The sequence below is a fragment of the Rhea pennata genome, chromosome 5, assembly GCF_028389875.1.
Source record: "Rhea pennata isolate bPtePen1 chromosome 5, bPtePen1.pri, whole genome shotgun sequence".
NCBI classification, from domain to species: domain Eukaryota; kingdom Metazoa; phylum Chordata; class Aves; order Rheiformes; family Rheidae; genus Rhea; species Rhea pennata.
Window position 1 is genome coordinate 18907438 of NC_084667.1, and position 25172 is coordinate 18932609.

Below are 25172 nucleotides of genomic sequence, written 5' to 3' on the forward strand. Positions count from 1 at the left end.
TTTATTTTCAGAGGCAAAAGTGATGAGAATTTATATATATTATAAAATTGATTAAGCACTGTAGCCTTTTTTACAGTAATATATCTCACCTGTTATCTTTGCTACTTGGTCCGATGCTTCTAAGGAAATTGAAAGGTAGGGACAGTTGCATACAGATAAGGCCCCACAGTCCTATTTGCTTTCTGTCCACATAACGTATGAGCTATATCTGTATAAATGAAAACACGCAAGATTTGTTTGTGAAGTAATCATTTATTATGCAAACACCAGAACTTTGTTATATCAAATTTTATTAAATATGTACATGTTATTACTATTTAAAAGAACAAGTATCATTCCAAGATCTGCGAACTTCTCTCTGGCTTTGAGAGCTGCGGCAGAGCCTGTATTAATGCTAGTTTGAAAGCTGTAAGCTCATGCAGTGTCACTGTGAATGACACAGCACCACTTTTGAAGGCAAAACTTCATCAGCTGTATTCTTGAGTTACAAAACAATCAAAAATAGTTTCTGACAATAATAAATTTTTACATTGTTTAAATTTCCCAACTCTGTCCAACTTGTAGGATGGAAGCAAAGAATTCTGTCACCTTTATGATTCTCAGATGCTGAAGAAAGGAATTCGTACCAGAAACATCTGATGGTAAAGGCCCTTTAAAGGTAGAGAAGAGGGCACAGGAAGCAAAGAGAAAGTTGCGTCCATCTCCTCTGCTGGTATCCAGCCAGGAGGTCTTAAAATTTTTCTTGCTCAGGGTCCCATGGCCTCAATGAGGATAATGCTTCCTATCACTGACCCCCCTTCCCATCACCTCCCCACTAAACTGGTAGGTCAGCTTCTTCTTGACCTTCTTGACCTCCCCTGTCTTGCCGTAATTTCTCAAAGCTCGTGCCATCTTCTGGTAGGTCATTTTCTTGCGATTGCCTTTCTGGATGCCCCAGCGATGTGCCAGTGCTTCTTTGTGTTTGGACGAGAACTGGAAAGTACCCTTTTCCTTGTCCACCCACCAGATGCTGTCCTTCATGTCTCCACTGCGAAGAAGGTCCAGAAGGAACTGATACAGACGGATCTTTTTCTTGCTGCCTGTGTGAGAGTTAGAAGGGAAAGGCGGTGGAACGTAAGTGTCAGTGTATAGTCTCTGATGAAACAGGGGAATTTATATAGTTCCTATAACTGTTCCAGCTAGCTTGTGAATTCACCTAATTTCTTCAATTTGCAACATTTGTAACAAGAGACAGTGTTACACTGCCAGGACTTAAAGTGGGTTTGTGTACCAGGAAGAGAAATGATAATAAGGAATTCCAGAGATCTAAACCTTGTTTTGAAACTAATTTACTAATTTGAAGCTAGCTGAAAGCTAATTTGGGCAGGTTGTACAGAACGTGACTTTTAGGTACTGAACAAACAGAGCTTTTAAAAATTTTTAAAGATCAGTTCCTTGACCTCCTTGCTCCTTTTCCCATCTGTTAATGGAAATGGGAGTAGAAATGGCAATAGCTAAGGGGAAGCCTGAATAAGCAAAGAAGAAAAAGGAAGTGAGAATGCTTGAAGAAATGTGATTTGAAATCTAGACACAGTTGTGCTCCTAAACGATCCTGAAGACAGGAAAGGAGGGTGTCAAGGGGACGGGGCCACACTCTTTTCGGTTGCCCCGTGTGACAGGACAAGAGGCAATGGGCAGAAACTGAACCACAGGAAGTTCCGCCTGAACGTGAGGGGGAATTTCTTCCCTGTGAGAGTGACGGAGCACTGGAACAGGTTGCCCAGAGAGGCTGTGGAGTCTCCTTCTCTGGCCTGCCTGGACGCAACCCTGTCTAACATGCTCTAGGTGACCCTGCTTGAGTGGGGATGTTGGACTAGATGATCTCCAGAGGTCCCTTCCAACCTTACTGATTCTACGATTCTATGAAAGTGAAGCTTTGGGAGTGGGGCAAAATACTATCACAGCAGTTCTATAGTTTTATTCATTATCACCATAGTAATGTAACAGCTGCTCAACACACAGCTCAGTCAAGTTCCACATTTTTTACTGACCTGTTTCACCGTGCATAATCCCAGGCCCAGGGTCCACACCATCAGTCTCCCCATCTGATACCTCCAGTGGGGGGCTCTGCCTTTCTATGTCCTCCTCATCAGAGCTGGGCTGCGGTGGAGAGGGGTATGGTAGACACATCCGGGGCAAGTAGGAAACCTTTGGGAGACAAGAGTAGTAGAGAAGGGAGGAGGTAGTGACAGAGAATGGGACATCAAAAGAAAAAAGGAGATGTCATGGAGTTAAAGAGAAAAAGGGGGAGAAAGTAATAGGTATGTGGGATTATTTAGGGTAATAATTAGTGACTTAGTTGTTGACATTTAAAATAAATACTAGGCAGCTAAGAAACCCATCCAGCTAAGAGTTATCACTTACATATGTACAAAGATGCATCTTAAATAAGTCTCTACAAGAGGGAAGGAGGAACAAGTTTGTGAAAGTCAGAACTTTCCCATATGTTACATCCTATGCAAATGATATTGCCCCCTCCCCCCATACCTCCCCAGTACAATAACCTTCTTTTTCTAATTTAAATGGTATTTACTCTTGTTGGGAGGTGGAGATAGCTGTATTGTTTATGTAGGAGAACTCTAGAAGAGGTGATAATGGTCCACACATTACCAGCTTTCCTAGTGGGCTGAGAATTCATTTTTTTTTTTTTTTCCTGGTTGAAGACACTGTATTTGCATGACAGATGCCTTTGCCTGATATATAGATTACCGTGTGTACATACTCCTAAAATGAGATTTTATAGGTAGGCCTTCTAGGAAACAAATGCTGTATTGATAATACTTGCTTTGAAAATACTGTAATTACTTTCAAAATATTGCAAGATTCTTGCTGTATGGTGATTGTATACCAAGACAGCATTTTTCCAATGACTTTCTGATCTCTGTTACCTATCTCCTGTGCCAAACTGCTTTTGACAACAGTTTTTTTCTAACATGGTCTCTCTGGAAGTCCTCTTTTACGTTTGGCTGTTGAGCAGTTCTGCCCTAGCATAGCCACTTTGACTGCTCCTGGCTTTATTGTCTTCTTTTTCTTTCCAGAATATAGTACCTTCTGACAGCACTGAATCCCTATAGGATTGCTTCCAGCTCTGGAGCAGGGGTTACACAGAACTGTCAGCTTCTTGTCTTGAATTCCCTCCTCTGAAGGGGAAGAGGTTTCCCACTAAGATAAAGAATACGTCATACTGGATCACATTCTCTTTTCCTAAGTGGCTATCTAAAAATTCCCCACTGATGGGGATTTCTCATCTGGAAAACTAGCAAGCCATCTTCTGTGCTAAATTCTCTCACCCTTTAATAGGGAACATATCAGGAGAATGTGGAATATACCTCCACTCTGTATTTCTCAATTTCTTTCTAGTTTGTTAGGCATCATGACTAGTTGCCATGAGTTACTGCAGCTCCTTATTGAAGAGTCAGAAACAGGTCAGCCTGTGGGAGAGAGGAGTAAGGAATCCAATTCCTCTCTTAAAAAAAAAAAAAAAAAAAAAAAAAAAAAAGCCCCAGAGAAGCAAATAAAATGTGGTTCTCATGAAATATGCCAGATCCATAGTCCTGGAAGGCAAACTCCTTTTGAACTGCTCTTTTTAACTCATCAAGAAAGGATGTTTTGAGCATGGTTCCCTTCCTGCAAGCTTAGGCACTGAAGCAGGGAGTGGGTGCTCACCTCCGGGACTCACACTACCCACCCAGTATCAGGCCCTGCTGGGTGGTGCTTTTTAGATGAGCTTTGCAGCCATTTAAAATGTCCCAATATGGAGTGCGCAAAGGGCTGGTTTAGGGGTGCAGCAGCTGGCGGTTAATGAGTTGGCAGATTGGCTGGAGATGAACATGGCAGGAAGGCCAGGATTGGGTAAGAGTGTGTGTAAGCTTCCTGTCAGATCCCCAAGAGCGAAACTTCAGCCCTCACCACAGAGTCACCTTTAGCATTTTACAGTTAAGAAAGCTGTGGCCTCAGAGTTAGGAAGGAAGGGAGAGACAGTGTTGGTGGGGGAAGGGGAATGAGATGGTGGGACAATGTCTTACAGGGGAGGGGGACAGAGATTGGTGCCCCTGGAAAGAAGAAGCTTGTGGAAACTCAGTGCATTGAGGGGTGGGGTGGGAGAAAGGAAAACGGTTCCCCCAGGGTGGAGGGTAAGGTGGGAGGATGCTGTGGAGGAGGGCGGAGGAATGATGACTCCCTAGCAAAGGAAGCTGCAGATACTGAACTGGGGAGCAGACGGAGCTGCACCCACACTGTCCCTGCTTTCCTTATTTACTGTATTTTGGTTACACTTACTTTCCTAATGTCTGAAACGCAGTGTAGGTCAATGCATACAGTGGCCTGAGACTGTTACCCAAAGAGTTGCCAGGAACCTGCTAGTGTGTTTCAAAGAGCCAGGTTATTAATACAACTCTGGAAAGGGAAAACTTGAAGAAATTGCTAGCTACTTTACATATTCTGATGCTGTCTCAGACTCTGTGGCATCTCTCTGTGGTTTTCCTCTTTCTAATTCTCTTTGCAGTTTTCCTACCTTTTCTTTCATTCTCTTGTCAGAAAGGCTGTTATTTTCTTCATGTATTATTTGGAGAGCACCTGTGGGCAGGTTATCAAAACCTTTTAAAGAAATTTTATTCAAGGAATGGTTTGAGCCTCAAACTTGATTTTGAAAAATAATGTAGTATCAACAGAAAATTGGAAAAATATCTTTGTATTTTCTTCCTTTATTTGCAAAGGATATTGCATGACTGCCACGGGCACAGTTAGTAACTGGGAAATTCAGCTGAGGATTAAAGCTTGCTTCCTGATTTTGTTTTCCTGAAGATGCCTAGAATAATAGTAGGTGTTGCCTAGGGTTGTGGCTGAGACATACTAGAGTCTGAACCTCAGAGCATGCTGAGTACCACTTGCATGAGTTGCTGTAGGTTAAAGTAAAAAACCAAAGATCCCCAGCTGGTGAGGAAGAAGAGACTAGTGGTGAACTGACTACTCGTATCATCTGCAGCTTGCCATGGGGTACGGGAGAGGGAGCGCAGGGCTCTTTAGTGTCTATCTTTCATCCTGAAATGAAAAGTAGTAGCTAAGTGGCATGAAGCAGGATAAGCAAAACCACCCTTTCTCTTGTTTTCTGGTGATGCTTCCAAAGAAATCCATAATGGAGCTAGTTTTATTCTTGGCCTTGGGTTGGATGTAACAGTTGGTCATTATGTACTAGCAGTTACACTGAGCAACCAAAATGGCTTGAAGCTTCCCACAGACTGCTGTTCCATGAAACCTTTTTTATATTTGTAACTTTCTGTTCCTAATTCTTTGTGTCTGCATCTTATCTTCTGTTGCTGATTTTTTACCGAGCAAAAGGTGACAAGTTTGAGGGTTTTCAGTAAGTCGGTTTCCTGCTGATAGTGTAACTTAATCACTCAAAATTTTTCTGTATTTGTTGTTTATTATTTATGTATGTGTATACGATTTCAGTTTGTGTTGAACAAAGAAACTCAAAATAGTAACTGTATAAAAGCAGTTTCTCTGACAAAACCGCTGCCATGGCACCATTATAGGCAGCATTGTAATCAGTAAACACCTCTTTCTCTGACCTTGGTTCTGCTGTATGTCTTGTATTCAGCAAATTATCAGTAGCGCCTGTCCTGGGAAACTCCTGAGCACACGATCACATTGCTCTCTTACTGTTCCCTGTAATGAGTCTGGGCATATTCTTGTGGGCCTGTGGGTTAAAAGGGATTCTCACACTCACTTGGTGCTAGTGTATTTGCAGTACCAGGGAACTCCTTATAATTTCTGCGTTAGTGTGTACTCAGTGGCACTTCCATGCCATCTTCATTGAACAAAAAGGAGTTCATTTTTTTTTCTGAGAGGTGATTGTCTCCATTTAAAAACTAGTAGTGACAAGACAGTGTATATCATAACTTATCTACTTTTAGGTAGAAACATAAGTAGATTACCCTTAGAATGTTTCATGGTGATAAAATAACTTGTGACTTGTCTCTATTTCTGTTCCATGTAGGATTCTGTGTATGTGAAATTGTGAGAGCTGCTTGGAAATATCTGAAGCTTTCTTACTATTTTGAGGCTCAGAACACTTCCTAAGAGTCACTGATACCTTCACTGTAACAGTGCACGGCTTATCAAGTCCAATTCCTATGCAGAATTTCAAAACTACTGATTTTGATTCCAAATTAAGCAAAAGTTGGAAATTTCAAAACCCTCCACAAAACAGAATTGTCTTTTTATGCACAGTTTGTGGAACATGACCCATTTAATAAGGGGCAACTTATGAACCTTCACTCATATGAAAAGAATGCTTAAACCACACTTGCCCTCAGAATGAAGAGTTTTATATCAAGTACTTGTGCAGTAATAATTCATACAATTAATTTCATCAACATCTTTGGCATAACAATATCCACTTCCTGTTGCACCCTGTTCCTGCCCTTAACTATCATCATAAATGCTGAGCGAGAAGTGGTAACCGTACCTGATGGTTGAGTCCAATGTGTGTGGTGGGGATTGCAGAATCCAGCACATGCATTTGTTCTATCTCCATGTGCCTGTAGAGCTGTTGCAGCTGGGGAGGCTGTACGCTCTGCAGTTCTGTGAAGTGGTTGTCTCCAAAGGTCTCAAACTCACTGTGCATGTGGTGTGGATGATATTCCCAGTAATGATCTAAGGAAAATAAACACAGTTTTTATGTCATTACAAAAGTAAGAAATATTACATTTATCTGTCCTTCATAGCTTCTTACCCCTGGTATTGTCCTTTCCTCCATCACAATCCGTAGATATCCCTATAATTTCCTAATCTCCTAAATGCCTGTGACTCACAAGTGATACGTAGGCAACTTCCATTAGGAAAAAACTCTTACATGGAATTGCAATAGATTTCAGTGGTAATAAAGCATAAAGTGCCAAAGGGGTTTGTGCTGGCACTTTTCTCAACAGGAGACCAGTCAATCTTCCATTTTCTTTCTTGAGGCAAAAAATTCCATGATTTATATATCGTCAGATTGTCATTAAGAGTCTTCCTCATGGTATGGAAGTGAGGAAAATAATTACAACTCTTTCTACAGTTTTCTTCATCTTTTGTTTTAATCTGATACCAAAATTTCAGGAACACTGCAGAAAAGGCATGGGACTTTGCTTGATTTTTCCTCTAATCTTGTATTGTTACGTTACACATTTTTCAGTATCAGTATCAGAGAATAAAAAGATAAAAACTATTGGGAATGTCCTGTGTACACTCTTGTACAGTGGGGCAAATGTCTGATGCAGAATCTTTCTCAGCTTTTTTTTATCTCTGAATTATATTAGAAATGTGTAAGAAATGTAGATTCTTTTCAAAGACATAAAAAGCACTCTGATAATCAGTATACTGTCTCGTGATATATTTACTTTGAAATTAAATTCCATATAATTCTCAGTTTCAGATTTCTGTTCTATACAAAACCTCTCCTAAATTTTCATATTTTCATATTTTCATATTTTCTGCTCAAAATTTAAAATATGTTAGAGGAAATCTGAAGCTTTGCAAACTCCCTTTGTCTCATACAGTAGCTGCATGCATAATTATGCACACGTTTGTGTGCACTCTGTTTTTTAAAACCAAAATCAACATCACGTCCTCTTCTCTGACACAGCTTGGAACTAGTCTTTCGTAATTTAACTTTCCATGCATCATTTTATGCATAGTTGGAAGTTCTTATGATATTCAATGTAACATTTCTAATTTTTATCTCATTCCTCATTTTCTCCCCTTATATTATTCTAAATTATTTCTTTCTCACCCTTCCTATATTTTCAGGTTGCTATCATGTATCCTCACAAACTACACTTAATCCAGTTGTAGATGTTTACCTTCATAATCTTTCAGTATAAATTAGTACATTCGATCCCCTAATCATACCTGGGATCATCTCCAAACTCCCTTCCATCTGTTGACATCCTTCTGATAATATGATGGACAGAACATGTTGTTCCCAGTGCATTGTACTGAAGAGGTAAAGGGAGGACTAACTGTCTCATTCTGTAATATGATGCTACTGTGTGACATTATCTAGATACTGACATGCTGTGAATATTTTTGTTTTTGAATACCAGTTGCATTTTTTTTAACTTCTATCTCCTCATCCTTCCTCCATTTATCTTTCAGATATTTAGGCCTAAGCCAGCTGAAGATTTTGTAAAGCAGGAAAGTGGTTTTGAATGTGGCTTCTCTCAGAGTGGACCTGATATCTCAAGATGACATCTTCATAATTTGTACCAGGGAAGCTGTAGGCTCTTTCTGCTGCTGTTAGGGCTCAGGCCTGTAGAAATGTACTTGTTGAAGGCTTTGTCAGACCATTTCCACACTAGGGCTTATTCTTCTGTCATTCCTAATTTTTTTGTATCATATCACTGCATATGAAAGGGATGGAAGGGTGTTTTTAAAAGTGCTCAGTGAGTTGCTGCATTGACTTTGTAATTTCATTGCTTTGTTATATAGTGCTTTCTGTGGACTATATATGGATTTTATAGCCAGAAGCTATAAAGCCTGGTAGTACTTCTTCATATGTTAATGCTAGGGAGAAATTTTGTTTTCTCTGGGAAAATAACATATCTTGTAGGGTGCAAAGTGCCAAGTACTTTTACATGTTACATTCACATCTTCTGCAACCCAAGGAATGGCAGAGTGTATGTGAGTCTGAATCCCAGGTAGTGTTCTAGTAGGAGGCTTTCAGCTCATACAGTCTGAAAGATATTTGTGTACTTAGAAGGCTGAGCTGCACTAACTCATGCTTTTGCAAGGTTAAATTACTGCAAACCACCCATGGTGGTAACATATAGTTATTCTTTGGGCCAGTAGACAGCCAGTCCTATATAATAATTTGTTGAGAATGCATCGTAAGAGCACTCTGTACCCCTGTTCCTTAGACTGATCTGGTAGTGCTTCTTGTGCAGTAGGTCTTCTGCCAGATACCAGTATTTCTTCTCAAAGACCACATGTCTTAGGTGATCTACTGCAGAACTGTAAATAATCTTGAGGATGACAAAGCCCAGATAAAACTCTCTGAGGCTGGAGAGCAAGTAGTGCCAATAAGCGCTCTTCAGCTGGAGAGTTTCTTTCTAGTAGTAGCTAAGGTGATCAAGAGACAAGGCAGTACATTTCCAACATGCATAGCCATGAGTATTTGTGCATGCTCCAGTAGTCTGCTTTTGAATCTTCTTAAATATTTTTATGAGCAGGGTTGTTTTTGTATACTTCAAGTATACTTCAAGATATCTGTTAACTTATTGGAGCCTGTGACTTAGATTCTTTCTGTCTCTAGATTTGTCCTTTTAAACTCTTCCTTGGCCAGTGAATTAACCTGTGCAGCAGTATTTTATGCTTAGTCATGTTAATCTTTATGTAATGGTTAGCCTACTCATTAATGACTTTCTTTTCTATTGTATTATAGGTTGCTGAAGTACTACAATAATGCTTTAATATGATAACACCAATACGCCAATGGGGACTTACAGTGACCACATAATAGTTACTTATGTGTTACAATGTCCGAAATTACTTCAACACAAACTTATGGATATTAAAAATAAATATTCAAGTTATGACAGAAGAAAAGTCCTTATTTTTTTCTAAATCATGTATAACTTCAGAGTGATCCTTGAGAAAAAAAGATGTGTCTTTAATGACTTTAAAAGAGAAATTCCTCATTCTACCTCCACAGACCGCTCTACAGTTCTACCACCCTGCCTAATTCAGTGCACATCAAAACATAAACAATTTATAAATATCTGCAGATAACTGGAGTTATCAGCTGCATTGCAGCTATTCCCTTCTACCTTCTGTGTTAGTGTGATGTCAGTAATGCATTGCAGTTCTGTTCTTTTCACAAAAATGTAAAGGTGGACAGAAGAGAAAAGAAAGGAGAGAAACATTCTAGAAATGGAAAGTGTCTATTCTTTGGGTCAAGGAAAATGTCGCTAAAACTCAACCTATAGCTACACAATGGAGTCATTATGAGAAATTTCATGTGAAGTGAAAGAGGATGTGAAAAAAAATCTGTCTTATAGAGACATGGAGATCATGTTTGTTTTGGTCTTGTATGTAATGAAAGGTTAGAGGAAGGACAGTCATGAGTTCTGAACTCTCTCTCATGACAGAAGGGATGTTAGCCCAGCATAAGGGAAGCAATAGTGGATCTAAAGGCATTGTGTTAATACTCATCATGGAGATAGATCTGCACTCTAGAAGTGAGAAAACATAGCTAAATTTTCTTGGCCATCCTCTGTCCAAGAGAAATTTCTTTCCTCTTGTTTTAACAGATAAATAACATCAGGACAAACAGTTAGAATATGAAGTAGGCTTAAGAAAAGTGTTAAGTGGAGCAACTGGCTACATCTGCATTATGCAGTGCAAAACTATGCAGAAATTCATGAGACAGCTCTTGAACCGGAAATATGATAGCTATGTCAGCAGAGCACTCTGCCTGATCTAAGATCACTTTACTAAGACGGCTATACTTTTGAGGTCTGAGCTAGTTATCTCTGAATGGTTCTACTCCGTGCCATGCAGATATTCCAGCTCATTTTGAACTAAGAGAAGGTTTTTTTTACACAGTCCCTCATTGCATGGCTTAGATGTTTCCACTGTATTTTACCTATCTGAAGAAACAAGCCAAGAAAAATCCCGTATAGGAAATGAGAAAAATATTGAAGGACACTGCAAAAACCATGTCTTGATCCTGTATAGAATCACTGTGTTCAGTGGGATGCCATGTTTCTAGGCAATGTTGCAGTCTTATCTAGAATGACAGTAGAATCTCATTAGCTCTCACTTTTCTAATTAAAAAACTTTATGATTTTAATAATACCGAATGTTAAAAAATCCATGAGCCAGGCCCCAAGAAACCTTCAGGATGACTTTAAAATAAGGGGATTTTGGAGTTCTTTTTATTTGCCATATGGTATTTAAGACTAAGGTTCACATGTTTGGATTTTCCTCCACTACTATATAGGCTAAAATCCTAACAAGAATGTTAAATGGTCACATTACTCCGGGAGGTGGGATGAAAATAAAAACCCAAACCACAAAAACTAATAAGTTTCATGAAACTAGCAACAAAATGAAAAGTGGCTGACATTTAGTTTCATACAAATAATGATTTTTTTACTAAACCAGTCATGTTTAGTAAAAATTTAGAGACAAAAGTGCAGTGGAATTTTGTAATTACCAAGATTGCATTAGTGTTACAAAATACACTACATTACGTTTACAGTCTTACTAGCATACAAGCTCAGGGTGGGCAATGGACTAATACATGAACACTTGAAGCAGCTTTTGCCCTACATGCCTGTATCTCTGTGTTACAGTATTTGCAAAATAGTTAATCTACAATATACAAAATAAATGCAGACAATGCGTGTTGTGATTTAGCATGTAGATGTTTTATGGTTTATTTTTGTTAGTTAAATTTACAGAGTCACTTATTTGCAATGATCTCCTAGGTATTAAATTAGTACCATTCTGCTGCATGCACTCTAATGTCTCTCAATTGCACTTTACTGTCTAGTCAAGTAGACACTTGACATTCAAGTAGTCACTCCCCTCCATACTCCTTAGTTGTTCATTGCTCAGTAGACTGAGAAATTCAAGAAAGACTATGGCATATAAAGTGTTTGGGCACAACCAACTATATTGCAGAAGGAAAAATTCATAAAAATTCTTTTAAAAAATAATAAAAATTCTTTCATAAGTAAAAATTCAGCTGAAATGTGGAGATTGGTATTAAAATGCCTCTTCCATAACCACTTGCTGTAGGAGAACTTTAAAACATTTTTGAAATCTTTTGACTAAATATAACAAAAGTTTAGGGAAAAAAATTGTCTTGAATGGGTGTTTAGGTGTCCTCAGCATTCATATTAAATAGTGTACTTAATCCACATAGGTGGCTTTGAGTTTTCTTGTGTTCATCAGAGAGAGTTAAAACATGCTGGTGATCTGAGCAGTGTACCTTAGGAACAGCCTTCCCTGTAGAAAAATGGGCAGTAAGCCAGACTGGACTTCATAAAGTTATGAAGCATAAAGGAGTGTTGTTGCCTGAGGTAGCTAGATTTGACAGAAGAGTTCTTTTCCAGTGCTTTTTTCCTGCATGGCATCTTTTATCTTTATTCTTTAATTGTCACAATTGCTCTTTGAGGTAATAAGTGTTATCCTTTACTTTATGGAAGCTGAGGTGCAGATTAGAATGTAAAAGCCCTGAATTTGCATGTGGAAGTTTCTGGGTTTGATCAATGTGACAGGACAGAGGCTATGAGATGATAACTTATAAAAACTAAATGAATTCTTTGTCTTCAGGCTTTAAGGATTTCATATCTGTTTTCTGAATGCAATGTAGAGAACAAATTTTTCAGTTAAATGTCCAGCCTGTTCTGAAACTTGTTGTCCATTAATATGGATTCTGCTGCCACAGATAAAGCAGTGCTATGCTATGCAATTATTAGATGTCTTAAACTAAATAGTGGTGGGTCTAATTACTGTATCTGTAGGAGTCTTTAAGGGAAACTCCAGGATCTGCCATGACTGCCATGAGTGATACAGCAGAACGGTGCTTTTCCTTCCTGAGTCAATACTGACCATGATATTTCCCGGGTGGTGTTGCTGGAACATTGTTTTGCACAGGAGAGGAGATTCACAAAGCAGTGCTCTCCCCTCTGCACTGATACAGAGTCTAGTGCCCAGAGGACTTGACAATACAGAAGACAGCAAAACTTAGTTCAATACAAACATTAAATTGAAATTGCATATATAAATTGAAGCAATAAATAATAATACAATATTTTTATATTGAGCTAGGTTTACATACAAACAGTTACAAGGAAGTTTTACATAGCTATAAAGAGAGGAAGTACTTGGGTGCATTGCAGGAAGAGTGAAAGTTTAAGCTAGGTGTGGCAGCATGCGAAAGAGATAAAAAAAAAAAGAGAGAAATATATGGAGTTGAAAGTGGCCAAATGCCAAAGAAACAGAATAAAAATGAAGGAACAGAGTATTTAGGACCTAAGTCAAAGAAGAATTGGAGATGGCAGCATGAGAAGTACAGTATTGCGAATCAATGACCTCAGAGAGTTCTAAAATAAGCAGAGTGATTTTGATCTGCAGAGAAAAGTTAAAACACAGCAAAGATAATTAAGGATCGAGATCATGAGATCCCACCTTCTTGGCAATACACTGAATGTCCTGGAAGTTCCTTGCGTTATTCAGTATTTTATAAAATTCTCTTTCAGAGAAGACTGTGTCACTGATGCTGTAGTGGAATGGTGTCACTAAATGGAATGAATTATCACAGGTTTCTGATTTGAAAGTATGTGCCTATACATTATAGATCAAAATATGTGTGTTCTTTTTATGAATGTACTAAATCTCTTTCCTGCAATATCCCATGAGACTTTATGCTCCAAGGAAATATTTTTAAACTTACCACCATGACTCTCTCCATCACTGTTGAGATACTGGTAATAGTCATGGGGCTGTCGGTAGAAGTCTGACTCATAGGGTGCCATATCTTCAGAGGGCTGTAAAGAGAAGAAGAATTTTTAGAACTGTAACCTTAGATAAATCCCTTCAAAATCATTCCCATCAGTTAGGGGAAGGGGCATTGCCAGCACAATTTCTGTTGCTGAGGGGAAGAATGGGGAGGAGAAGTAAAAAGCTTGACACTAAGCACTGGCTTGCAACCCACTCCTCAACCTTCTGTAGATGTTAAGAGTGCTACCTCAGACATCAGGCCCAGGCCAAGAAGCCATCACACTATTACAGCAGAGAAACTTTTCTTTAGTTGTGATGGACATTTACTCTTCTTCCTCCTCCTCTAAACAGAAAAACAAACAGAAAAGTCCAAGCAGTGTGGAGCATAATGTGACCTTGGATGCTTAGTGGCAGAATGAAAGTCCTGTCTTTCTTCTTAAAACAGGTGATGTAGGAAAACTATCTTGCTTGTGTTCCTCTCTATGCCTAGCAGTCCAATATGAGCATATTTAATTTATTCTGTTACTTCAATAAAAGTGGGAAAGATAAAAATCTCAAATCCTCATCTCCCTTCATGAATCTGGCTCATTTTTGGAATGTAGGATTTTTCTAAGTTTACACTATGATGACAGCATGCTGGAAGGGCAGGCGAGCTTCTCTCTTTCATGCTCTTTTAGCTTCCTTGAGAACATGAAACCTAAGGCAGCAGCTACCATTAAAATCTGGCTAGAGGTGGAAGATAAGCAGCTGGCAAAAGCAAGAGATTTCTTTTTGATGAAAACCAGATCAGAGTTGTCATTCCTCATTAATTCTTCTTGTTTAATTCTTCCAGTTAACTCCTTCAGTTCGTTCTGGTGCAATTGTAGGATTTGAAGATTGTTATTTTCTAGGGATGTCATTTCTATGATGACATTGAAGAAAACATCAGTAACAGGACAGACTTCTCAGAGGATTAAGATATTAGAACACAAAAGGATTAAAAATACTCTTAGAAAGTACTTGGATAACCTCACTGGCAGCTGTGTGCTTTGTTAGTGTATCATATTAGAATGTGCTGGTACAAGTATCTAAAATGTCATGACTTCCAGAATGCAGATGAATTGAAATGAACACTAAAGAGGTGTCAGATCTGTGAAGTCCTCAAAGCTGCAGGAGCAAACTCTTTACCTAGCTGTAAGGTGCTGGTATAAACTGTGGTAGTTGATAATTGTTCTATAAAGAACATCAGAAAATGATAACCCACAAAAACAATGTAAGAGAAAGACTAAATGAAAGGAGATTGTCATCATTTACTTGTATCCACAACAGAGTACCAGATTTCAGATCTCCAGAGGGAGTAGGTTTAGTCTCTCTTTCCATACCAATATTATTCTAGTAGAATCACCTCTCATCGACAGAGGGATTTAATGGAAAGTGTAGCCCATTTTCTAGATTTTAGAGAGGTGATCATAGGAGAAGTACAGGCATATCATCTCCCTGATGCTTCTGTTTTTCCTCTACGTATTTTCTTTGTGTTTTCAAACCACAGCTGATCATATTCATTCAGTCATCCTAATTCATTATACCTGGGGTGTATTTTGATCTTCTATAGTAAAAAATACTGGGGCTATGTTTTGCATTCTTCACAGGCCAAATAGGAAGATGATATTCTGAACAGAATTTCTAGTTTTCATTATCTTTGCAAATTAATTAATCTCACTCCCCCATTTCCTTTCCATAAATATATGCTTCCTGTCAAAATCATGTCAGCCTGAAGAGTATATGAAATTTCTAACTTTAAAGGATATGAGTCTTCATATTCAGAAATTCTAACTTGTCACAACTCAAAGGAAACCACTCTTGCTCTAGGAAAGGAGAGATCTCAACATCCAAACAGAAAATGCACATCATATAAGCTGGGAGAAATGGAGGTTTAAAAAGTCATGTAAATGTATATCATTCGAAAGAATAATCTTTGTTTCCTTTCAGCTCAAATAGAAGCTGACTGAAATCGTACAAGTTCTCCATATCTAAATGCATAAAAATTTGTAGCTTTGGTACATATTTAGCCAAGAGTAAACAACTTTCCAAAGAAATTTTTGTCCAGTCAATTTAGGCTTAATTTGCCATGTTCAAAATTTCACTCCTGCTCCTGGTCATCTACAAAAATTCTATCACTTTTATATCTTTACAGAACCATAGCCTGGAAAGCAGGCCAAGTAGCAGCCCCAAAATAGATAATAAAGAATATCTCACTTTCCTAGTTGCATTTTTCCTGAGTTGTCTCTTCTTCCCAAAGATTTCCCATATCCCCCCATTTCAGTCCAATATACTCACTAACACCCAATATATTCTCACATTCTGAGGACTGAGAGTGAAATATTTCTATCATTCAATGGCTACTATTCAGGGTTCAGATCTGTATTCAATGATCAGAGCTAAAGGAAGATGCGTTAAATAGTTAAACTTAAGCAAAAGTGATTTCCTTAATATTTACAGATACTGCTGATTGCAGAGTTGCGCATACTCAGCATCTAAAATCAGTCTGCTTTTATATAGATCACTGTTTTTTACATACTTTACTTTGAAAGTCTGGGAGTTAGAATCTCTTTCTTATGGATTGTGGGAATATTATTTCTTGAATTTATTTTCTGTTCAGTGATCCATTGGATGAAATACATGTATATGTATCCTTATTGGCTTATGCCACCTTGACCAGTCCATTTCCACAAAGGACTTGAAGTGGCACCACTTTTCATCTTGGCATCTGATCTCCAAGGGTACAGCAACCAATATTTAGTTGAGAAGATTTATAGTAAATGTTTAAAGATTTGTGTATCATATTTTCCTTGATTATGCTTATCCTATGGGGGGGGTGGGATGTTTTCCTTCATTCATTAGAGAAACTATCTCCAAGCCTAGTTGTAATACATGTCTCTGAGTTTTCTTCCTTTAAGTCTTACTAAAAACTTATTTTTCTCTAGTAGAGAGAAGAAGTTTCACCATGTGCTGCTGTTAGCTTTTGCACCAATCATTACCCACCAGCCCTGTCCTTCTCTGGAACCTCCCCACCCACACATACATTTCACTGTCTTACTTATAGCACTTCCATGACACTTACTGAACTGTTTTATTTCCCCAGAAAAAAAGCAACAAATAGATTATGTTAAAATTTAGTTGCTTAGCTGATCTTAATGGACAATTATGGACATTGTTCTAGCAACTGTTCTCCTCAAAAAGAGTGACAGGAACCTTTGTTCGGAACTCATGACTGTGGTCTAAAGTTTTCTCCTTTCCTGTGCTCCCCGAAGTGCAGTACGTTATCAAAAATCATGTTACAGCCTAAAGCAAGAAAAAAGCAAACAAGTCTTTATCTGTCATTGATTTTGGTAAATGGAAAGTTGCCTCCACCTTCCTTCTTTGTCCTGAAAATCTAGATTAAGTTGTTGCAACAGGGAAAAGCCAAAAAACTGTTTGGACAGAGCTTAGTTGCCATTGGTTAAGAGAGACACAGGGGATTCAACAGAATAATAATCTGAAAATTCTTATTATTCACCAAGACTTTGTTGGATGATTCCAGATGATTACAAATTCAGTGAATTGCGATTTTTTTTTGTTATCCTGACATAGCTATTCATTGGCATGTGATTCAGAAATCCTCCACACAGTTTCCAATGATGTGTTGCTGAGACAAGTTTAAAGGCCAAGATTAACCTTATTTCCTTGGAAAAATTTACAGTATAACTATTCTAGAAAAGATGAGCATAAATATCAACGTGGACACTGACTGGGCTATCCAGCCTCACTGCACCATCTTGGAGATGCAGTTGTGTGGAACAGAATACTTCTGAAGTGCATTTTCACTCTCATACAAATATATCTCCATTCAAAACTGAGTACTACAGGTGGCTATGTAGGGATTCATAGATATTCTGGGCACCTCTGTAGATAAGGATATTTTCTGCTGAGTAGCACAGCTACATCCTATCATGCATTAAAGGACATGGGCCCAGTTTGCAGGTCTTTTCCATATTAAGTTCTTAATCTTCAAAGAAAAATACAGTAACACTTAAACCATTTGAGTAGCACTTTCCAAACGAAAGTTAAGAGTTTCCTAGCATAGTCAAGAGGAAGGCAGTTACTGGCCCACCCTCAACTGAAAGGGCTAATGTCGACTCTCTGAAAAAAGTCCCAGGAGGCACAGACTTTTATAATGATGCCATGTGGGGCCCTAACTGTCAGTGCTCAAAGCAAGTAAACTAAAACAGTTTTGAAAGCACAAAACACAAAGTTTTCCTTTTTGAACATCTTAATCACAAAAAACAAAAATAATTTGCCCTGCCAAGTGTTCCTGTAAGATGTAATTGCATTTTCACTGCCTGTTGTCTTATTCACCTGAACAGAGTCAGTCAGATTACTTATCTGCAACAAAAATTAGAATATGAGCCAGACCGTGTTAGATTTTCACTCCATTTAGTCAATCTACACACTGAAATTCAAGAGTGAAGAAACAGGCCACAGAAGGTGGCTATGAGGAAACAAGTGGAAAGAAAGTTAACATTAATAGTAAAAATAATGGGAGATGCTAGTGGAGGACAAGTTTTTTTTTTGTTTGTTTTTTGTTATTTTTTTAAGCTCAATGAATAACATATTCAGAAATCTTCATGTATTTTTTTTCATTTTCTCAGTTTCTTTTCAAATTCTTATCTGGATATATTTACGATAGATCCACTGGGTAACTTGAGTATTTAAGAAAAAGAAAGAAGTTTTTTTTAGAGTCGTCACACCCTTTGACCGAATAATGGATTTCATTGACTTGAGTGGATTTTAAGAAAATAACAAGTATTTTTTCAGTCAATATAGATAGAAAATATGTAAGGAATTCAGAGGTCCCTCTTTCTGTATGGAAAATAAGAAAACGTGCCTTTAGCCTTCATTAGATGGGACAAGAAGAAAAGAAAGCACAATACAAATTTTATTACAATACTCTTCGAGTTGCATTGTCTCGTACTCTCTTTTCGGAACACACACAGCAAATACCGTATGTGATCTGCCACATAAAAAGCCAAGTAAAACACCCTATCTGACATCTTTTCAGCTACTATGGATTTGGCAAATCTTATTAGAGTCTATTTTACCCATTCTGCCTTGAGATTTCCCATTACAGTTTGTCTCTGAACAACTGGTTAGTGAGATTATATTCTTCACAAATAATAATCTCCAAAGTGACCACAGTGTAAATTACAGCAGTGTAAAAATGCTTCAGAGCTAAAGAAAGAACAGGAACAGCCATGTAGTCATACAGAAAATGTGTAACTAAGAGAAAAGATTGAAAGGCCCAATGTTATTTTCCCCCTGCCCCGCTCTACCATTTGCTTTTTATAGTCTGAAATAGGAAAGTCTTCAACTGCATCCATGTATGTTCAAAATGATTTAAGGTTATTTCCTGGCTTATATTTTAAATAAAAGTCACCAAATAAAAAATGTAAAATATGGTTGAGAGAAGCTGACACTAGAGACTAGAATTTTGTCATTACAAAGAGCACAAGACCTTAAGTCTGCAAAATGTAAAAGCGGCATTCGGCAACTCTTCTCTCATATATTGGTAGATATTTAATACATAAACTGTGTCAGAGTCTCAAGGCTAATTAATAATTACAGCCTGAAGCAAGACTCAGCCTTATACCACAAAGGCTGTACAGAAGAAAAAATCTTACTAACTTGCTGTACGTATACCCTGCAAAAATACTGTGAGTTTAATCTCTGAAAACAACTGGAGATCAAAATCAGATACAAATTTAGGGAGGAAATGTTAATTTCCCATTCATTGCAATGTTGTCACTGGTTTTATATACTGACCTGAGCCCAACTTCCTGGCAGTACAGATACAGACCAAAAGAGAGACATTCTCAAATAATAAAACCAAGTTTACTTTGTCTTTTGCTACTGAGCCCAATCATCCATATTAAGAATAAACCCCAGATACTCACAGGGGGAATGAGGGGAAATCCTTCCATTTTGCAAGCTTGCAACATTCAGCCAACTCCTGAGTGAATTTTTCTTAATTCAGTTTTCAGACATCCAGAATAACTGACTTTAAAAATCACATGAAACAAAACAAACAAACAAACAAACAAAAAAAAAAAAAAAAAAAACCACAGCAAAAGTGAGACCCTTGGACTCTGTGAAGTCCCCTAGCAGTAATGGATCTCAGGATTGGAGAAAGACCCTAGTAAGTTTTCATAGTTTGCCCTAATAGGCTCTGAGGTGAACTTCTTCCCGAGTTGTATCTGAAGTTCCTGATTTTATCAAATGTCTGTAGAAGGGAGATAGCCCTTGGGTCTATCCGTGACATCACAGCTTTTAGCTGGTTTGCATAAATCTCATTTCAGGGAGCAGCGGTGCTGTGACAGGAAGTCTGCCCTTAGCCAGATCTGCCATGGGCAGGTGCTTACTGTATAATCAGCAACCCAGAGCTCAGGCCTGCTACCAATAAGCAAACATAGGGGTACAGCGTTCTTACCGACTGTGGAAGACTATGTACTTCCCATTGGAGACGAACTGTAGCGATGTTGCTGTTCTCTGGTTTAATGATGTGTCATGGAGCTACAATCCTGACAGCTGGTGTGAGGCTATGCACTGGCATAGACTTGTTTTAATGACGGTCTTATGCTGCAATTAAGTGGCAGTTTCTAGCAGAAGGGAAAAAAGGGTATACAGTCTCAACTATAACAGGCTTAGGTTTCTACAGGAAACTAAAACTATGCCAATGAGACTTTCTTCACAAAATTTTTTATAGAGTGAAACAATTCAATGGAAAACACTGAGTCCTCTTATTTGTTGCTTTTCTAGGTCCTGCAAGGAGAAAGCAAGTGGGCAACAAGTCCCGTGTCATGGCCTCTACTTCTCCCAGAAGAATTTCTTTAACAGTGAGTAGAGAACATAGTTGCAACCTGTATCTGAAAAGTCAGATGCTGAAATTTCTTCTGCTCTGCTTCTTATGTGCTGTTTTCCTGCTCATTATCCCACTATTTTACTTGTATTTAGCTGCAGTGAATATGTGGCCTTCTAACAAATGGTTCTGACAGAGGCGTGAATGAGTGGGCCACAGTGCAGGACTGACAGCATGAGGCTTTGCAACAAGGGAAGAACTCTCTCATGCTGCAAAATGCCTTCTTGCTTTGCAATAAGTTACTAATATTTTGGAAAAGTGAAGTTTCTTTGTCTGGGTTGTTCCCCTTCAATCTATGCCCGTGTGCCACAGGTTCTGCTTTTGAAAGTAGCCTGTTCACCACTCACCTGGGTCTATGTCTGAGGGGGAATTTCAGCCACTACAAACTTCCTCCCTCATACACTGGTAAAACCAGAGGCCACTCACAAGTTCCTCTCATTCCACACCCTAAGGAACCCCACAAGCAAACCATATTAGCAATGGGATAAGATTGAGAACATGATGGGAAATTAACTCTTGAATCCCCAGACTGAATTTCGTCAGCATTAGTTGATCCATATGCTTTTCAGTCTTACTGTACTAGTACCAAAAATCTTGACATTAGCCTGGAAATGAGTGAACTGCTGAATAGTCCACCTTTGTCTCTGAGATGATTGTCAAGTCTCTCTTCTGGTATCAGCCTAGAAGTTACTGGGTCTACCTGGGGGAGTAGGCGAGAAACAAAATACAATCCTGACAATAAAATTCAGTAAAAACAGAACAGAAGGGAATGAACAATAGCCATACGTAAATCTTAAAATAGGCAATTGGAGAACAGATGATAAAAGTAATTGTGGCAAATGTATGTATATTAAAAATGGTATTCTGAACAGAGAAGACATGCCATCTGACTCTTAATACACTGAAATATACCTTAAACAGCTACTGAAAGATATAAAAATATAGTGTTTTGCAGAGAGGGTCTTTTATTAAAGTGTAACATGACTATATTTAATACACTGGAGTGTTATGTCTCCAGTGCAGTCTTAGTGCTGTCTCTTAGCACAGGAAATTACCTAATAAGGATATATATTTTGCACGAGCCTCACTGTACTCAGGGAATGCTAGATTACCAACTTTACCAACATTAATGACCAAGAGTAATCATAAATATACCAAACATACCAACATAAATAATTAAATTGATTCTCTGTGTATTGAGTTAGAAGAATATAATGTACCGTAAAGCCTGAGGAACAGCAGGAGGTCCAGAAGTTGAATAAGTTTCTGATGAAGGAGAGTATCTCCATAAATGGAAACACTAAGAGTTAAACAAAATGCTTGTTTACAGCATTATATTGGTATACGAACAGTATTGTAACAATCTTGCTAAAATTCAACCTAGATTTAACTGCAGTTTTATCCCATGCTTGTTGTCATAGAATTTTCTCACTCTTAAAAGGATGCCTATTAAAAGAAATACTTTTGGCCCCTTGCAGTGCTTTATTTGATGACTTATACACAGAACAATAGATGAATTACCAAATTATTATATAGCAGAGAACAGCTTTTCAGGTAACAGCTTTAATATATCATTGAACTACAGAATTTCAAAGAATAATTTCAGTAATTTCAATATTGTCTATCAAAACGCTCATCAAAGATATCTGAGTGCATATGAATAATTACCAAACTTTTTATATATCTCTTTTTTAGCCTATCTCAAATCTTTCTATCACTTTTTTATTTCTCTTAATAACTTACATCTGAAATCCCAGGGTTTCCATTAATAATCTCTATTACTTACTCAATGCCTAGCAGTTCACCAACCAATATAGTTCCTATCCTGATATGCTGTAAGGTTTTACTTTAAAAATAATACTGAAAAAAGGGAAAAAAATCAAACATGTAAATGAAAGAAAGTGTTTATGCAAATGCTTACTGCAGTGAGATGCTTCCAGATTTGTTTGTTGTAATTTTAAGTACTTAGTTTTATTCAAAACCATTTTGGTATGGCATCAAAGGGAGGCAGATTAGAGAGGCAGATACTGACTTAAAGAATTACCATATATGGAATAAAGTTGTATTAAAAGTCAGTATTAGTGATGCTGATTCAGGCAATAAGAAGGCCTGATAGAACGCACAAAGGTTTTTACAGGTGATGAATGATGGCAGAGCAAGCAGAGCAAGAAATGGATGACATGACTTTTAAAGGGTGTTTTTCCCCCTATCTCTACCTATTTATTCTTCGAACTATTTGTAACCACAAGATAGCAAAGCGAAAGGGTTTCAGCTTGCAGCCACATCACAAAGAGGTCCCTTTACCTCAAACCTTGTAATTTTTCTCCCTACTGAAACCACATATGACATCACTCATCCTGAAGCCTCTTAATCAAAAACAGGTGTTTACACAGACTCTGCTACTGAGTTTGCTTGTAACAGGAAGACAAGACCTCTAAACAAAAGATCCCCTTATATCTTGCAAATTCATCCCAGAGCTGTTAGGTATTGAACTTGTTTTATCCAGAGATGGCATGGGTTGTGGGTCTCACATATCATCCTTTGACCTTATTATCCACTCAGATGCCATGTGGGGTTTGCCATCTTCTCTTAAGAGCCAATGGGTGTCTCTCACTGTGGAATCTGTGGAGTTGGGGCACAGTTCTTTGCATTTAACTACTTGTTACATACACCACTAATGAATTGCAAGATATGGATTGGAATATCTTTGTTGCATATTTCCATAATAAGAGAGTAGGAACTAGAAAGGAGCTGCTGCAAGCTACGAGCTAAGAGTGTTTTACAAATTGTTCCCATGTAGAGCTCTCCTTTAGGGTCTTTAGCAGTCTGAATGTAGTCTCCGCTTCAATATGTACTCCCCTTTTCCATGTGATAGTTTATCACTCACTGATGTTCCTTTGTGAAACCTACAAGTTTATTACTGTGAGTACACTTGAACAAAGACTTTTCCTGGCTATATGAGATCCCTTCCTACGGTTGATGCAGTTTGTAGTAGCAAAAAGGTGCTTTTTACAGTCAACCTTGTATGGATTCCCAAATTTTATGTAACTGCATTTGCACAAGAACTTCAGTAAGTGGGAAATGTCATTAAAATGTCATTAAATAACTTGACTGTGTTGGCAAAGATTTCAAGTGTAGACTGGACGAAATCTGTATCAGAATGAAGATAGATGTTTTCTTTGGAAGGAAGAGGAATGATGTGGGTCTGTATTAATTCAGAAAGCTTCATGGGGTTTTTAGGAACTATATTATGATAACCAATCTCTCACAGTAATGAAAAACACTTCATTTATCATTTTATTAGTAAGTTTTAAACTGTCCCTAGAGCAGAAGTAAGCAAAGAAGAAAATCTCCTATTGAGCAATTCATACAGCTTCAAGATCTGCTTGCATCACAGCTATATTTGATTGTTTACTGTATTTGGAAAGACTTGTTTTGGCTTTAAGGCATGTTCAATAGCTATATGATTTCGTGTCCGTTTTTAATGGTCTTCTGCATTCTGCAGACAGCAGAATTTCAGGAGCAGTTTATACATTTCTGCTTATTTATAGTCATTCAGTCTCTCAAAACTTTTTTATTTATTCCATTTCAAGCAATTCATATAGAAGAATGCTGTTATGCCATCTACTCTTGAAATCTACATCTGAGAGTCAGTAGTGTCACTAAGATGCAAGTAGTAGTATCTAATGTAACTTCATATAGTTGTACCTTGATCCCACAATCCAATCTCTCGTTTCTACTTAAATTAATCTTACTTGAGATTTTTCCCCCCAAGTTAGATACTTTAATAATCAAAATTAAACTATAAGGATGATGTGCATTTGAGCTGATTTATTATGAAATTGCACAATAAATAGTGTTCACTGTTACTTGAATCTGTGGTAGGGGTAGTAATTTCTCTTGCATTTCAGATAGGTCAAACATGAAATACAAATAGCAGACTTGGTCTGTCAATGTATCTTAAGCTATGTCTATATTAACAAATGGTATGGCCCATTAAGAGCATATTTGTAAACAAAAGCCTGTTTATGCTGAAAGCCAAGCAACCATCTTTTTTTGGAGGAAGGGAGGTCACTTCAGACTGGCTGCAGTCTGGTCCCATGGACTGAAATCCCATTTGAAGTGGGAGTCCTGAAGTGCATCATCTGGTTCAGTTTCATCTGAAAAGTATCCAGTTTGCTCGTTCTAAATGTAATGCAAATTGAAGTACAGTAAGTGGGGAGGATCAAGAGATTAATTTTAAAAGTGCACTTATGTTTTTAAACTGAATTGCAGATCTTAGCTTAGAAAGGATCCATTCCCAGGGTCCATAGCAGCCTGCGCAGGCTGTGTCAGAAGTATTTCTATGTGGAATTTGATTTGTGTGTTTAGAAAACAGTTCTTTCTTGAGAGGGCAGCTGTATCTATGATAGAGCCTTGCTCCCCTAATGCAAATAATGCTTTTCACACATACATTTTACTAGGATTATATCTGTTAGTAATCTCCCAAAATTCAAAAGAGAAAAACACTACTCATAAATAAGTTCTTCAAGTGTGTGGATGTTCAGCTGGACTTCCTGTTCTCTGCCACTGTTTTCACAAGGACTTTGTGTCTGGAATTTTTCATAAACAAGAGGAACTAAAGCTTTGGAAGTCAAGGCTCTTTACACAGTCTCACAGAATATATTTGGCTCTATAAGAGATGAAGCATGCATGCAAGGCCTGTGTT

At 38.0% G+C, this 25172-nt stretch overlaps 1 protein-coding gene across 1 annotated transcript; it reads right to left on the reverse strand.

Annotated features, from left to right (window-relative positions):
- Positions 1-248: 248 nt before the first annotated feature.
- SPI1 (Spi-1 proto-oncogene) lies at positions 249-19799 on the reverse strand. The gene is made up of 5 exons (XM_062577164.1): positions 19503-19799; positions 13487-13580; positions 6509-6696; positions 2031-2187; positions 249-1079 (listed from the first exon to the last, which is right to left on the reverse strand). Exons 1-5 carry the CDS (start codon positions 19545-19547, stop codon positions 763-765), a joined length of 801 nt encoding a protein of 266 aa, XP_062433148.1. The 5' UTR covers positions 19548-19799; the 3' UTR covers positions 249-762.
- Between the last annotated feature and the right edge of the window lie 5373 nt (positions 19800-25172).

Excerpts from the sequence above, each read along its gene's own strand:
- SPI1 (XM_062577164.1), bottom strand. The coding sequence starts at position 19,547 with ATGTTGCAAGCTTGCAAAATGGAAGGATTTCCCCTCATTCCCCCT. Across the intron at positions 13,581-19,502 it reads GATTTCCCCTCATTCCCCCT|CCCTCTGAAGATATGGCACC; the intron begins GTGAGTATCTGG and ends TTCTCTTTACAG. Across the intron at positions 1,080-2,030 it reads GATTATGCACGGTGAAACAG|GCAGCAAGAAAAAGATCCGT; the intron begins GTCAGTAAAAAA and ends ACTCTCACACAG.